The sequence below is a fragment of the Macaca mulatta genome, chromosome 8 (genome assembly GCF_049350105.2).
Source record: "Macaca mulatta isolate MMU2019108-1 chromosome 8, T2T-MMU8v2.0, whole genome shotgun sequence".
NCBI classification, from domain to species: Eukaryota; Metazoa; Chordata; class Mammalia; order Primates; family Cercopithecidae; genus Macaca; species Macaca mulatta.
In genome coordinates, this window is record NC_133413.1 from 79,377,656 (window position 1) to 79,395,454 (window position 17,799).

Here is a 17,799-nt window from a genome sequence, read left to right on the forward strand (position 1 = left end):
TGCTCTGTGCATTGGAAAGGTGGTGAATACAGATCAGGGTGAAGATAATTCTGGAGGTGGTGTGTGAGGGCAAGATGAGGCCTGTACTCCTGATTACATCATTGTTCTGGGTGACACAGAGGAGAACTGATGGCAAGATTTTTGAAAATACTTTCAAAGGAATGGAAAAAAGAAAGACAACCAAGAAGTTCAAGTTTAAAGTTAGAGATCACTGATTTATAGTCACCAATCCTAGAATGATGATTTTCTCGAGTATTGTTCAGTAGCACATGTGCAGGAAAAACGGTAGGTGAATATAGGCTTGAAGTCTGCCTTTGCAGGAGTGACAGAGGACAGGGGTGCAGAGAAGCTGAGACAATGAGTCCCAACTGAGCAGGGAAGGCAAGGAAGCAGGAGGGGACATTCCCTGATACTCAGGGGAAAGAATAGGGAAATGGAGGTTTGTTAATATTTGGTTGGATGGAAAGTATTAAGGAGAGTGACACTGTGAAAGAGCCTGAAGGAGGTGAGTTTGTTTTCGGAGACCAGAACACGGGGCTTACAGATTTCTGCCGTGAAGCAATTCCAAGTCTGTCCTTAGGTTAAGGAAGGTGAAGTGGAAGGGAAGATCTCCAAATGTGAGGAGGTCAAGGGACTTTAACATTAGCAGGTAGATACACATGAATATCAAAATCACTCAGGATAATAATAACACTTGAGTTGAAGAAGAAAATTCCAAGCCTGACCCAAGTTGTTGCAGACAGAGAGAAGAAAGTTATACATAATCCTGTGCTATCTCAGGTTGCTGGGTCAGGCAGCCTCCCCGGGAGAGGAGGTAGTGGAAGAGTCTTAGAGAAAAGGGATGTGATATTCTTAGGGGAGACTTTCCAATATGAAAACGACGAGCAGCCAACATTCTGTTTAGGGGCTGAAAATATAAGGGAGTTTGTTTAATATGGAAAAGGAGTTTTAGAAAGCAAAGCAAAAAGTTTTGGGAGTATGAGTAAAACTCTTATGGTAAAAAAACAAAAAACAATTTAACTTTTATTTAGACTGTATTTCCCGGACTTGCCCACACACCCCTTGTTTGCACAGTACCCATTAACCTCTTACAGAAGTGGTGCTGTGTGGATTACAGCTTGGGAAACATTGGCAGAGCACTCGAGGATGGCAGGGCTGTGAAGCATTCCGCAATGGAATTGGTGCCAAGTCATGGTAAACTCAGCTCTTAAGGTATCTGGAGGGCACTGTGTGGACAAGGACAAGCCAGCTACAAGGCCACCCAATTTGTTGAGTTTTTGTCCATAGCCATTGGTCTCTTCCACTAAGATATATTAAAGCCTATCAGGGACAGTTATAATTTCTTTGCATCTCTATGACATTTGGCTTATGCTTGAGCATATTAGTAAGTGCTAAATAAATATTTTGTTTTATTGATGAATACAACAAGCAAACAAAAATTACAGCACTGTTTTTAGATCTTGCTTCCTTCTGTCTTTGTTGGAGATTTATTTTCTTTTTAGGATTAAAAAAAAATTTACTTTTTTTAGAGACAGGGGCGCTCACTCTGTCACCCCAGTTGGAGTGCAGTGACGTGATCATGGCTCACTGCAGACTTGAACTCCTGGCCTTAACCGATCTGCCTGCTTTAGCCTCCCAAAGTGCTGAAATTACAGGAGTGAGCCACCACACCTGGCCTGGGGTTTTAACTTAATATTAAATATCCCAATGTGTTGGAGTTCATTGTGAATTTTCAATAATAATTTTTACTCATACCTTTTAATATTTAATGCATCTCTGTACCTTCTCTCTTTGATATGATTTTGATAGAATGGTCCTGGACAAAGAGAGCCCACAACAGAATATTTGATATTGCTGAATACTGAAATTGATTATCCAAAGGGAATATAATAAAAAGTAGAGAATATTTGAAAAATATGTGGCTAATTTATTTATTTAAAAGTGGCCTTTTTACAAAATTAATTAAAAAATTAATTAAAAGTACAAAACCATACAAAGTTTAGCAAAAAATGTTACAACTTTCAGGAAATTCCCCTTGAGAATTGTTTAATTTTCTTATACAATACAGTAAGTGTGATTTCATATACAGAAGGTAATAAGTAAGTATAAATGTATAATAGAGGGATGTGCAGAATTTAATATTATAAAAATTATGGTGCATATATAATTCACATTGTAATTACACAGAAGATCAAGAGATATGCATATATGATTGAATTTGTAAAAGTCAAAAAGCAAATTATATGAGATTCTGCTGTGGTGTATAAAAGCAAAGATATAAAATGGCTGAGAATTATAACATTTATAAAAATTACAACTTATATAACATTATAACATTTGAAGCAATCCAGTATAGTTATAAATTATGCCTGTATTTATTGTTCTCTCCTGAGGAAGGCTCAGTGTCTATGAGAAGCCTGGGCAGTCACACCTTAGGAATCTTTACCTCCACTGCTGATACATATCTCGACCCACAGGTCTTAAAGCTTAGGTTGGTTGATTTGGAAGACTGTGTTTGATAAACCTCTGTGGAATCAAGAAAACCCTTTTATGACTCCCAGACCCTGATGCTAGGCGAGCACACTGTGTGGCCTCTTGTTTTCCTTCCACTCAATTCCCATTTGGGGTTTAAGTGAAAATATGTGCTTCTAAACTTTTCTACGATCAGACTGAGAAGAAAAGCAGATTCTACCTAGATAAATCCTGGCATGTATAGCAGGTATATAACAGGAAATATAGGAGACTTCTCCTTAATGGTTAGAATAGCAAAAATCTTATATTAAAATGGCTTTAGTGAACTTATATTTCTATTTTGAACATGCATATCTGAGTTTAGAATCTTGAAGTTCACAGCCATGTTCCCCATGGTGCATAGTTCACACTTCACAATTTAACATTATGAGATGTTTCAATGACCATTTTTAATTATTTAGGCTTCAAGGAGACAATCTGGAAGAAAGGACAGAAGAGTCACTACCAATGCTTCATTCTCCAGATGAAAAAATCCCAGATTCATTCGGTAAGTTTTAAGTTCAACAATATTTATTGCAGTTCTAGTGTCACTTAAACATTAAAGAAATAAAGGAAAAAAGTAAACCAGACATCTTCCTTTGCGTGAATTCACTGTAGCTGCAGGTCACGTATCTACCACTGGCACACTCCTTGGGGCTGTTTGTGTCAGGATAAGAGCAAAGGATAGAAGGAATTGAGAAGTGTGGATTCTGAAGAGTAATCTCTTTATGCCCCTGTTCTGTTTAAGGTTCAAACAGATCAACTGTAAGTTGGCTACTCCCCAAATTATGTCACTAATTCAAACTTTAGAAATCCACGTTGTCAGCTGGATTTCTAGAAAATGAAACTGTTTCTCTGCCCCTTGTCACTTGCTATACCCGCTGCTCCCATTCTCACATCATTGATCCAGTCATTCTTCTTGGGCAGAAATGTCAATATCATACTTGACAATATCATACTCCCTCTCTCCCAGCCCTGCTTTAAATTGGTCTCCATTTATGTCAATGTCACTTCTGAATTTCCTCCCAGAGTCAGCCTCCTTTGTATTTGCCCTAATATTGCCTGGTCTATGTCTTTTCCCTCTTTCTCCATCAAGTATAACTCCCTTCTTGGCCCTCCTTGGACAATCTCACCCCTCTTTGGTTCATTGTTTTTCTGAAAATAAAGCTGCTTATTTCATTTCCATTTTCTATAGTACAAAATGGAAATTCCTTAACTTAGCAAACAAACTTAATATCAGAGCAATTCAAAATGTTTGTTGTATATGTAAATAAGTACAGGTAATGTCACTCCAGTGCCATCTAAGGTACATCACATCTTCATCAGTCAGCGTAAGAGCAAAACACAGTCCATATATTCAACCTGGTTAGTTAGAAGATAGACTATAGGAAAGTATTTTTCTTACACCTGGATTGAGAAAGACCTCTTCAACAGTACAAAAACATCTCCAGCCATAAAAGAAATAATTGGAACATTCAACTGTAGAAAATTAAAAACTCATGTTTATCAAAAGATGCCCAAAGATGCTCAAGATTAAGATGGTGACAGGAGGCAGGACCAGATTGCAGCTCCCACTAGGACAGACAGAACAGTATGTGGAGACTCACATCATGAACTTTTGCTCCAAGAAGTACCGCAGGAACATACCAAGAAAGCCGAGAGAATCCACAGACTATTTGAAGGAAATGGACCACCACTGCAGGCTCCCTGAGATGCAAAAGTTTGTGAGTCTTCTTACTTTCTAGATGAGGAGACTCATGGTCTGGGGCAAGTTCTCAGCCCTGATCACTTGTTGCCTGGAAATAAACTCACTGCTGTTGAGGCGGCACAGTGGGTGTGAGACCAGCCTTTAGGACTATGGGCTGCCTTGGAACTGGGTGAAGCCTGTGACTGCTGGCCTTCCCCTACTTCCTCGGCAACCTGTATGACTCAGCAGAGGCAGCCATCATCTCCCTGGGAATATAACCCCATTGGACTGAGAACCACACTCCCATCCCCCACAGCAGAAACAGCAAGTCCCACACAAGAAGAGGCTGAGCTCAGACACACCTATCTCTGCTCCCACCTGGTGGTCTTTCTTTACCTGCTGTGGTAGCCAAAGACAAAGGACAAAATCTCTTGGGAACTCTATGGCCCTCCCCACCACCTGAGAAACCTGAATACTTAACCAAGTGTTCCTAGGGCGGGTTTGCATCCTCCTCATAGGGCCAATGCATTCTTGAAAGCACTACTTCCTGGCTGGAGGCCAACCAACACAAAACCAGCACACTAAACAAAAACATAACCAAAGTCCCTTACAGAGTCCACTTCACTCCCCTGCTACCTCCTCCAGGGCAGGTGGTGGTATCCACAGCTGCAAGACCTGAAGACTGATCACATCACAGGACTCTTTGCAGACCCTCCCCAGTACCAGCCCAGAGCCCGGTAGCTCCACTGGATGACTAGACCCAGAAGAGCTAAAACAATCACTACAGTTCAACTCTCAAGAAGCCTCATTCCTAGGGGAATGGGGAGAACACAACATCAAGGGAACACACTAAGGGACAAAAGAATCTCAACAGCAGTTCTTGAATCCTACATCTTCCTTCTAACATAGTCTGCGCAAATTAGAAGGAACCAGTAAAACAATTCTGGTAATATGAAAAAGCGAGGTTAATACCCCCAAAAGATCATACAAGCTCACCAGCAATGGATTCAAATCAAGAGGAAATCTGAATTGCCAGAAAAAGAATTCAGAAGATTGAATATTAAGCTAATCAAGCAGGCATCACAGAAAGGTGAGTCCAACTTACATAAATCAAAAACATAATTCAGGATATGAAATGAAAACTTCAGTGAAATAGGTAGCATAAATAAGAAATAATCAGAACTTCTGGCAGTCAAAGACACACTTAGAGAAATGCAAAATACACTGGAAGGTATCAGCAATCAAATTAAAAAGCAGAAGAAACAACTCCAGAGCTCAAAGACAAGGTTTTTCAATTTACCCAATCCATCAAAGACTAAGAAAAAAGAATTTTAAAAACATGAACAAAGCCTCCAATGAACAAAGCCTCCAAGAAGTGTGGGACTGTGTTAAATGTCCAAACCTAAGAATAGTTGATGTTCCTGAGGAAGAAGAGAAATCTAAAAGTTTGGAAAACATATTTGAGGGAATAATCAAGGAAAATTTCCCTAGCCTTGGTAGAGATCTAGAACTCTGAATACAAGAAGCTCAAAGAACACCTGGGAAATTCGTTGCAAAAAGATCATTGCCTACGCACATAGTCATCAGGTTATCTAAAGTCAAGACGAAGGAAAAAATCTTAAGAGCTTTGAGGCAAAAGCATCAGGTAACCTATAAAGGAAAACCTATCAGATTAACAGCAGATTTCTCAACAGAAACCCAAGCCAGAAGGGATTGGGGACCCATTTTTAGCCTCCTTAAACAAAACAATTGTTACCCAAGAATGTTATATTCAGAGAAACTAAGCTTCATAAATGAAGGAAAGACACAGTCTTTTCCAGACAAATAAATGCTGAAAGAATTTGCCACTCCCAAGTCAGCAATACAAGAACTTCTAGAAGGAACTCTAAACCCTGAAACAAATCATTGAAATACACCAAAGTAGAACCTCTTTAAAGCATAAATCTCACAGGACTCATATAACAATAACACAGTGAAAAAAAAAACTTGGGTATTCAGGCAACACACAGCACAAAGAATAGAATACTACCTCACATCTCTATACTAACATTGAATGTAAATGGCCTAAATGCTCCACTTAAAATACACAGAATGGCAAAATGGATAAGAATTCACCAGCCAAGTTTCTGCTGTCTTCAGGAGACTCGCCTAACACATAAGGACTCATATCAACTTAAGGTAAAGGGGTAGAAAAAGGTATTCCATGCAAATGGACACCAAAAGCAAGTAGGAGTAGGTATTTTTATATCAGATGAAACAAACTTTAAAGCAACAGCAGTTAAAAATAAACAAAGTGGAACATTATATAATGATAAAAGGACTAGTTCAACAGGAAAATGTCACAATCCTAAATATATATATATGCCTAACACTGGAGCTTCCAAATTTATAAAACAATTACCACTAGATCTAAGAAATGAGATAGATGGCAACACAATAATAGTGGGGGACTTGAATACTCCACTGACAGCACTAGACAGGTCATCCAGACAGAAAGTCAACAAAGAAACAATGGACCTAAACTTGACAGATATTTACCAAACAGTCTACCCAACAACTGCAGAATATACATTCTATTCATCAGCACATGAAATATTCCCCAAAATAAACCATATGATAGGCCACACAACAAGTCTCATTAAATTTAAGAAAATCAAAATTATATCAAGTACTCTCTGAGACCACACTGGAATAAAATTGGAAATCAAATCCAAAAGGAAGCTGCAAAACCATGCAAATACATGGAAATTAAATAACCTGCTCCTCAATGATCATGGGATCAACAAGGAAATCAAGATGGAAATTAAAAAGTTCTTTGAACTGAACAATAACAGTAACACAACCTATCAAAACCTCTGGGATACAGTAAAAGTAGTGCTAAGAGGAAAGTTCATAGCATTAAATGCCTACATCAAAAAGTCTGAAAGAGCACAAACAGATAATCTAATGTCATACCTCCTGGGACTGGAGAAACAAGAACTATCCAAACCCAGAAGAAGAAAAGAAATAACAAAGATCAGAGGAGAACTAAAAGAAACTGAAACAAAAATATTACAAAAGATAGATGAAAGAAAAAATTGGTTTTTGAAAAGATAAATATAGTAAGATTAACCAAGAAAAGAAGAAAGAAGATGCAAACAAGCTATATTAGAAATGAAACAGGAGATATTACTACTGATACCACAGAAACACATAATTATTAAAGGCTACTATGAACATCTTTACACATATAAACTGGAAAACCTAGAGGAGATGGATAAATTCCTGGAAATATACAACCCTTCTAGATTAAACCAGGATGATATAGAATCTCTAAACAGACCAATAACAAGCAGTGAGATTGAAATAGTAATAAAAAATTGCCAACAAAAATAAGTTAGGGACCAGATGAATTCACAGCTGAATTCTATCAGACAATTCAAAGAAGAATTGGCACTATTTCAAAAGATAGAGAAAGAGGTAATCCTTTCTAAATCATTTTATGAAGCCAATATTACCCTAATGCCAAAACCAGGGAAGGACATAACACAGAAAGAAAACTATAGACCAGACTCCTTGAACATACATGCAAACATCCTCACAAAATGCTAGTAAACCAAATCCAACAGAGTATCAAAAAGATAATCCACCAGGATCAAGTGGGTTTCATACCTTGGATGCAGGGATAGTTTAACATATGCAAGTCAATAAATGTAGCATAGCACATAAACAGAATTAAAAACAAAAATCACATAATCATCTCAATAAAGGCAGAAAAAGCATCAGACAAAATCCAGCATCCCTTTGGGATTAAAACCCTCAGCAAAATTGTTATAGAAGGTTCATACCTTAAGGTAAAAAAGCCATCTATAAAAAACCCACAGCCAGCATTATATTGAACAGGGAAAAATTGAAAGCATTCTCCCTGATAACTGAAAGAAGACAAAGATGCCCACTTTCACCACTTCTATTCACATAGTACTGGAAGTCCCAGCCAGAGCAGTCAGACAAGAGAAGGAAAAAAGGGCATCCAGATCAGTGAAGAGGAAGTCAAACTGTCACTGTTTGCTGATGATATGATTATATACCTAGAAAACTCTAAAGACTCATCCAAAAAGCTCCTAGAACTGGTAAATGAATTCAGCAAAGTTTCAGGATACAAAATTAATGTACACATATCAGTAGCTCTGTTGTATACCAACAGCGACCACACTGAGAATCAAGTCAAGAACTCAAGCCTTTCCATAATATCTGTAAAAAAAAAAAATACTTAGGAATATAACTAACCAAGGACATGAAAGACCTCTACAAGGAAAACCACAAAACACTGCTGAACGAAATTATAGACCACACAAACAAATGGAAATACTTCCCATACTCATGGACGGGTAGAATCAATATTATGAGAATGACCATACTGCCAAAAGCAATCTATAAATTCAATGAAATTCCCATCAAAATATCACCATCATTCTTCACAGAACTAGAAAAGACAATCTTAAAATTCATATGGAACCAAAAAAGAACCTGCATAGCTAAAGCTGTCCTAGGTGAAAAGAACAAATCTGGAGGAATCACATTACCTGAGTTCAAACTATACTATAAGGCCATAGTCACCAAAACAGCATAGTACTATTATAAAAATAGGCACATAGACCACTGGAACAGAATAGAGGAACCCAGAAATAAACCCAAATACTTACAGAAAACTGATCTTCAACAAAGCAAAAAAAATATAAAGTGGGGAAGGGACACCCTATTCAACAAATGGTGCTGGGATAATTGGCAAGCCACATGTAGAAGAATGAAACTGGATCCTCATCTCTCATCTTACACAAAAATCAACTCAAAATGGATCAAGGACTTAAATTTAAGAACTGAAACCATAAAAATTCTAGAAGATAACATCAGAAAAAACCCTTCCAGACATTAGCTTAGGTAAAGGCTTCATGACCAAGAATCCAAAAGCAAGTGCAACAAAAACAAAGATAAATAGATGGGACTTAATTGAACTAAAAAACTTCTGCACAGTCAAATAAATAATCAGCAGAGTAAGCAGAAAACGCAGAGTGGGAGAAAATCTTCATAATCTATACTTCCGACAAAGGACTAATATCCAGAATCTATAATACAAAAAACTCAAATCAGCAAGAAAAAAACTAACAATCCTATCAAAAAGTGGGCTAAGGACATGAATAGACGTTTCTCAAGAGGATATATGAGTGGCCAAAAAGCATATGGAAAAATGCTCAACATCACTAATGATCAGGGAAATGCAAATCGAAACCACAATGTGACACCACCTCACTCCTGCAAGAATGGCCATAGTAAAAAAATCAAAAAATAATAGATGTTGGTGTGGATGTGGTAAAAAGGAACACTTTTACACTGTTGATGGGAATGTAAACTAGTACAACCACTCTGGAAAACAGTGTGGAGATTCCTTAAAGAACTAAAAGAAGATGTACCATTTGATCCAGCAATCCTGTTACTAGATATCCACCCAGATGAAAAGAAGTCATTATACGAAAAAGATATTTGCACATAAATGTTTATAGCAGCACAATTTGAAATTTCAAAAATATGGAAGCAGCCCAAATGCTCCTCAATCAATGAGTGGATTAAAAAAAGTGATATATATATATAGTGGAATACTACTCAACCTTAAAAAGGAACAAAATAATGGCATTTACAGCAACCTGGACAGAATTGGAGACTATTATTCTAAGTGGAGTAACTCAGGAATGGAAAACCAAATATCATATGTTCTCACTTATATGTGGGAGCTAAGCTATGAGGATGAAAAGGCTTAAGAATGATATATTGGACTTTGGGGACTTGGGGGAAAGGGTGGGGGTGGCGAGGGATAAAAGACTACACATTGAGTACAGTGTACACTGCTCCGGTGATGGGTGCACCAAAATCTCAGAAATCACCACTAAATAGCTTATTCATGTAACCAAACACCACCTGTTCCCCAAAAACCTATTAAAAAAATTAAAAATTAAAAAAAGATGCCCAAAGAAAAGCCACAAATAGGGAAACATATTTGCAATGTAATTGCCACTGATCAAAGATTAATATTCAGAATATGAAGAACACCTACAATTTAATAAATAAAAAATCAACACATCAATAGAAAAATAAGTAACAATTATGAATATATATTTTACAGAGAGGAAACACAAAAGGCCAACAAGCTGATGAAAAATACTTAAACTACCTTAGTGATCGTGGAAAAGCAAATTAAGACCATGGAGAGATACAATCCTTTTTCTTTTACAAGCTTTTGATTGGCATTGATTAAGAAAACTGACAAAACTAAGTTCTGGTGAAGTCATAGGTAAAAAGAAACTCGTATATTACAGGTATATGAGTTTTTGAAAAGTTTTCCATTATCTTAAAATCTTGAGCATTTATATAATCTAAAACCTAATAATCTAAAAACTATTAGATTTTAAAAACTAACCTATAATCTAAAAACTCCATTTCTAGGTAAATGCTTTAGAGAAACAAGTTTCATATAGCATGAAATATGAACAACCCTTGTTAGTATGTTCATAGACAGGGAAATGGATAAATTATGAAATTTTTTTACGCAGTAGAAACCTGAATGCGTTTCAACTATATACAGGCAATGGATAAAATCAGTGACGTACAAATAGATCCCCTGTATGTAGTTGAAAGGCATTCAGATTTCTAGTGTGTAAATGTAGAACAATTGTTTTCCTGAAAAAAGAAAGCCCTGATTTGTAGAGATTGATGATTTCCATGGTGTGAATACTCCCACTGTGACTGATTTCCAGCAGCCAAACTGAAATGGTACTTGGTTCTCCCAGTCTGGTATAAGCAAGTTGCAGCTCACCATTAAATGAGTTTTAAAAGCCTAATGCTTCTTGAACAAGAGCAAGTCACAGAATGCCATTTTAATAAAGCTCCAAAAAGCAAATCTAGCCAATACATTCTTTAGGAAAACATAAGTGACAAAACTATATTTAAAGAAGGGAATGACAAACACAAAATATTGGTTATTCTCAAGGGTATGGGGAGACTGGGTGATGGGGTAAGGAAGGAGCCCACACATATATGAAGGTTATTGAAAATGCCCTAATTATTAAGTGGTGGGTTTGGGGTGTTTATTTTGTCATTGTAATTTGTAATTTAAATATATCACATATAATAATAGCTGTGATATATTTTGCATGTTATATTTATATAAATGTTTTACAGATGTTATATTTTTATATGTCAAATATTAGGTAATAAATATTTTTTTAAAAACTGCTAAGGGAACATAAACCAATGTTAATGTAGCGTAATACAAAGAAATGGCCATAGTTAATACATACTCACATCTGTGGTGATGACATGGCATGTTCTTATGATAGACATTTAACCCTGATAATGAACATTAAGTAATGTGTCACTAGCAACATGGAGGCCCCAGGCTGGCCATTCGTTGACACTCGCACAGCTTCTGGAGTCAGTCTGGTTTCTGCTCGTAGATATTCTTGCATGTGTATCTTCACTTACGCCATCCTTCCCTGACTAGCAATAAGGCCTTTTCTCTCCCTTCTCTGCCTATTTAGATCATCTGCTGTAAGATCATGTAAAGTCTCTCTGATATTTTCTTTCTCTCATTCCCAAATTGTTTTGAATTGCTTCTTCTGTGTTTGTTTCTCCTACTTCCATTGGATTATATGCTTCTTGAAGTTTTCTTACGTTACTTATCATGCCCCATACAAAACCAGGCACAAGACAGACACTATTTAATTAGTTGCCAATAATTTTTTAAATTTTATCAAAATAACTCCAACTTACCAATCTTTACCTGTATATATCCTTCAGCAATCTCATTTACATAATTACTGAGTATTATAAGGACTCAAATTTCCGGAGAAATTAAATAATGTATCAAGAATGTGTTGCAGATTATACTTTAAGCTCCTTTCTTGAAATGCCTAATCCTGCATTCTTCACATTCAATTATTAGTATGCCTAATCTGCAAATTCCAGAATATGAGTTTCTGATTTAGTACATTCTTTTCTACTTAAGTTAGTCAAATGACTAGATCCAATAATTGAATAGCATTGGCATTATCTGAAAGTGCTATAAAGTTGACAGTTTGTGTCAACTGTGCATCCACATTGAACTTGGCTCGGCAAGCATAAATATTTCTATAAATAGGTATAACTGTGCATTAAAAAAGTCTGTTGTGACACAAGCAGCAAAAGTAAAAATAATGGCTGAAAAAAGTTGGATGTAGCTAAGCACTGCAATAAACTACAGATTTTTAGGTTCCCACCAACATGTCCAATCAACCACACAGGCTGAATTTTTAGTCCTACTGCTGCCACGGATTATTAGATTTCTGGTAAAATTACCTTATCTTTCCATGCTTCAGTTTCTTCTTCTCTAAAATGAGGATATAAGATAAACTGTAATATTTGACAAATTTAGGGACTCATTTCCCACTCACCCATAGGTGATTTTAAATAGCTAAAAAAATTTACTTACATTTGAAAATCATGCGTAAAAGAAATTGCTCTGGAATAGACAGAGCAAAATAGCTTGCACTTATGTACTCACCTGTTACTGTTAATAAGCGATGCACTTAGAAGACATAAACAATGGCATTTACTGCTCCAAGCATTAAACACTAAGGTTTTACTTTCATGATATCTCTGGTCCCTACTAGCTTGTTAGATTGGTATCCTATTATTAGATTTGGGCTATTTGACAGTATCCATTTGACTTCATAACTTTCAAAAACAGTAGTTATGTAAACTCTCAAATGTTCTGGCAGTACTTATAGCTGTCCCTTCATACTAAGCTCAATGGAGATTACTGTATTATAGATCTTTGTGGATATGGTACCAATAACCAGGGATAATTCAACAGAAACAAAACTGAACAAAATGTAAATCATACAAAGTTACTAATACTTTCTCTTTATAAATGTTCATCTTTGTTAAAAAGTTAATACTGCCCTGTAAATGTGTTCAAGTAAATTTCATGAAAGAAAGTGCACAGAAAATATTCAACTTCTTTTGAAAGCACCTAATGCAGTGCTTGGCATATAGTATTTGCTGAATAAATGAATACACAAATATACAAATACAGTAAATGTATGAATGAAAGAATGAATACATAAATAATCAAGCAGAATGACATCTCTTAAAAACCATTAACTACTCGTGGAGAAGAGCTTGAGAACTCATTTATAGTGTTTCTAACTTTAAAAAAATTAGCAAATCCATGAGAAGGTGGATTTTATTGTCCTATATATGGAAATAATTTTCTTCGTAATGTAGAATAGAACATTTTAATGTTATTTATTAAATCAATAGATTACTCAAATAAGAACTTCAATACACAAACAAAACAGGAAACATACTGAGTGAATACTAAAATTATAGTAGCATTTGCTCACAGTTCTGCAGAATATAATTCAGTTTTGGAGGACTTATGCTTAATAAGTCCTCCAAATTTATGCTTAATTTACATTAAATTATGCTTAATTTACATCCTAATTTAACAAATTTATTGTCACCTTTACAATTGGGTTTTGGGAGCTTGTATACATGTAAAGAACATGTATTCTTTACAAGTGGATTAATAGTTTTGCATTTGGTATAATTCTCATTTGTCTCTCCTGATTTTATCCACTAAAACTTGCTTATTTTTAATATCTATGTTCTGTTAGGAAAGGTAGATTTAAAATCCTTAAATTCACCTACAACTTGAGAACGATGTGTTTCTCCTGAAGTCAGTTTTACGGTGGAAGGTATTCTGTGTTCTAAAACAAAATCCGCATTTACATCTACATAAACTATGTGCCCCAGAATTTAGAAACTTGTCTTCTTGAATGTAAAATTCTGAGTTATCAGAGATAGAGAGAGCTCCATGATTCAAAAGCTATGATTATGGATCTGTGCTGAGCTTTCCATTGTCTCCCTGGTGTTTGGTGGTCATTAAGGGTTTGAAAGATTTCATGCTCTAATTCTCTTTTCAGAGTATACGTTTTACGAAACAGAAAAATCTGTCTGCATATGTACATAAAGCTAAAGGAAAATCTTTAGGGCTTTATATGATTCCCTCAAGTATTAATAAATATAAGAAATTAATTTTTAAATCCAGTGGTTTAAAATACCTTTCTCTTAACTGATTTTTTTTTAATTTGAAAAGGAGTTCAAACTCAACTGAGAGAAGTCAACAGTCTTCTGGATAGATTATTCCTAGTTGCTCCATTTACCTATCACAGAATTCTTTATAACCCGTAGAAATCCTTGTTGTTCTGATGGTTGTTATAATGTCAGAAGACACAAGAAAAAGGTTGCATCATTTTTTTCCACATATTTGAAAGCCACTACTCACTCACCCATCAATGTATTCAATTCAGGCTAAGTAATTGCAACTTCTTGCTTCATACATTGAAATGGAAAACCAATCACCATTTAATAATATCCACCTTTCTCTGAACTTTTTTCAGAACGTTCCATTCCATCTGAAAGAGAGAGCACAAAATAGTACTCAAATTGTGTAACCCCCAAAAGGAGACAACTGATAGATAAAACAAATAATTTTAAAATTATAAAAAAGAAAAAGGACATTAAATATAATTATGTTCCAACAATTAGCTGGATAATATGCCAAAATATCTTGCTTTATTCGTATAACTAAGATAACTGTGGTTCTTGCACATTCCTGACATTATTGTGCCCTTCTAGATTGAAAATACTTATCATTTTTCATGAGTTGTTTTTAAGTTAAATATTATTTCATGTTCTACTTTAACTCACAAACAATATGATTTTTTCAACAACAAATTCTGTCATTTTATTATCACAACAGTTTTATATATCAGAGAATTAATAAGCAATATGTGACTGTAATTTATTCATTTTTAAAAAATAAAAATAGATTCCTTACCTGGGACTGAAGAAGCACTAATGGAGGAGGGTGACGAATTTGAGAAAGCATCTAAACTAACAGGACCTGTAAGTATATTCATTGACTTATTTTTTTTTAATTGCTAAAACTAATTTAAATTACTAATAGGAAAATCTAAATAAAATATAATAAAGCCAACTTTCTTACTGGTTAATTAGGCTGTTCTAAGTTGTTTCAACAGTTGGGGAAGAAGACTTGAACTAGATGAGAAAACTGAAGTTCTGATGTTATTAGCTGCTTGCTTGTTGTGCATGTGAGCACGCTAAAAGGTTATGAGCTGCCATGTTAAACTTCAGTAAGTTTAACTATACTTACCTTGGTAGTAAAACAAATATTTTGCATATCCTGAAAGTTTACATATGACTTATGCTATTTTTAGTTGTGAAGTCCTTGTAATATGTTTGTTAAACCATATATCTTCAATACAGTATTTTGGGAGAGAACTATTAGGTTTAAGATTTTTAATGCGATTTAAAGTTAAAAGAATCAATAGAAAAAACCTGAAATTCTGTACAAATTCTAACTAAAAATAATTTTTTAATAAATGCTAAAGTTCATAAAATATTTTGAGTTTCTATAAAAATAACTAATGCAATCATGCGTTATCTTAAACATAATATTTGGACTGGGTTTGTATGTGTCTATATTCTCTGTATTCATTTGCTAGAGCTGCCATAACAAAGTAGCAAAGACTGGGTAGCTTAAATAACAAAAAGTTATTTTCTCAAAATTCTGGAGTCAAAAATAAAGGATCACAGTATTGGCAGGGCTGGTTGCTTCTGAGGTCTCCCTTCGTACCTTGTAGATGAATGTCTTCTCCCTGAGTCTTCACAGCTTTTTCCCTTTGTATGTGTCTGTGTTCTAATCACTTAACACCAGCGATATATCACAAATATCACCAGTGATATTGAATGAGGGCCTCCCTAATAACCACCTTTAACTTAATTACCTCTCTAAAGACCTTATTTCCAAATACATTCTGAGGTACTTGGGCAAGGAATTTGACCTATGAAGTTTTAGGAGAACACAGTTCAACCCATAATACTCTGTGACGAGATTACATGATTTTAAACATTATTCACATCATAGGATTTGGTAAAAGGCGCCAAGTTTTCCAATGAACTTGATAACAAAATAAATTTTAAAAATTATTGATGAAATTAATGTATCTTTGCTCAGATGTTATTTTATTGACCCTATTTAAAATTTTGCATTTCCCTTCTTTATTTTTTATACAGTACTTATGATTTCTACTGTGAGATGTAATTTACTTATTTGTTTTACTGTTCGTTTCTTTCAACTGTAATATAAGGTCTACCATGGCAAGAATTTTTGTACATTTTTTTCACTTCCACATCCCTAGAAGAGTACCTACACACAGGAGGCCCATAATATCACACACACACACACACAGACACACACACACACATATGTTGAATGCATAGTTCAGCAATAATTCCTCACCATAAGATGAAAACTATTATATTTTCCTTTACTATAAAATGATAAAATCTTAGAAATAGAAAAAAACATGGTAACTGTCCAGTTCAACATTTCCCATCTCTTACCTTGGCATTTTCAACTGTGGTGTTTTCAGTCCTGTATTCAATGCAGTGCTATCTAACCTATAGATGAGGAAACAGAAACTCAGAGAACCTAAGGAACTAAAGTTAAAAGTTAAAACTAAAGTTAAAAGTTAAAAGTCCTAAAGTTAAAAGAACAGTGATATCAGGAGTTGGGACTCGTCAATTTTCCTTCTACTGTACATCCTTAATATTTTTAGTGCTTTTCTGTTTCTTTTAGAAACAGTTTATTCCTGTTTGTTAGAGATTGTCTTCCATTCCTCACAAACATTGGTCCTGGTTCTACTCGGGGAGTGATAGCTTAAACCTAATCCTTTTTACAATTAACTGATGTTCAGATATTAGAAGCTACCAGTGTGTCCCAAATGAGACTTAAATTTTTAGGTCAAAACACAGTCCATTCTTTTAACCAATGCTTTTACATTGTGTAGTTTCAAAAAATTTCAGTACCTTGATGCTTTTTCTGAATATATCCTTGTTTGCCAAGTCCCCTGCAACATGTGAGTTATGCCACAACCAAATTTAGGGTTCCAAATAATGTTCTCACATAGAGTACAATGAAGTATGTGGTTGGAACAAATATTATTTGGGGTTTATAGGCTACTGTTGCATTAATTTTATTTTTTAAGAAATGTTCTGCCATTTATAAACTTTAGTATTTCTCCATGACCTCATGATGTTATGTTGTCCTTTAGGTTGTGATAATCTGTCATTCATCACTTTTTGCAAAGGTTATCAGCTGTGAATTCCACAAAGTTCATATTTCTCCCTCAGGTCTAAACATATACCATTAGATTCTTCTTCTAATCATTTACTCCAATCAAGATATATCATGTCTATAGTATTTGGCTTCCTTAATAATACACAAAACTGCAAAGAAAAAAGAAATTAGATTTATTTGACCAAACTTTTCATGAGTGATTTCAAATGGGCTCTTCGAGATCTTTGCTTTTTTCCACTGTACTCACACAGTGCTTCCCCAGTGCAAAAGTTTGTTGTAGGTCAACTTTGTTTTTATTTACATTCATTAGATTTTTGCATTAAAAATTATCTGATTCCACTTAATATCATATTACACATTTAAA

General features: G+C 35.1%; 1 protein-coding gene across 1 annotated transcript in view; it reads left to right on the forward strand.

The window, feature by feature from the left end:
• C8H8orf34 (chromosome 8 C8orf34 homolog) overlaps window positions 1-17,799 on the forward strand; it is a 494,601-nt gene that overhangs the window by 381,515 nt on the left and 95,287 nt on the right. Inside the window, exons 9-10 of the mRNA XM_015145533.3 lie at window positions 2,934-3,019; window positions 15,102-15,178. Coding sequence (XP_015001019.2) covers window positions 2,934-3,019; window positions 15,102-15,178 — 163 coding nt within the window. The remainder of the gene's footprint in view (window positions 1-2,933; window positions 3,020-15,101; window positions 15,179-17,799) is intronic.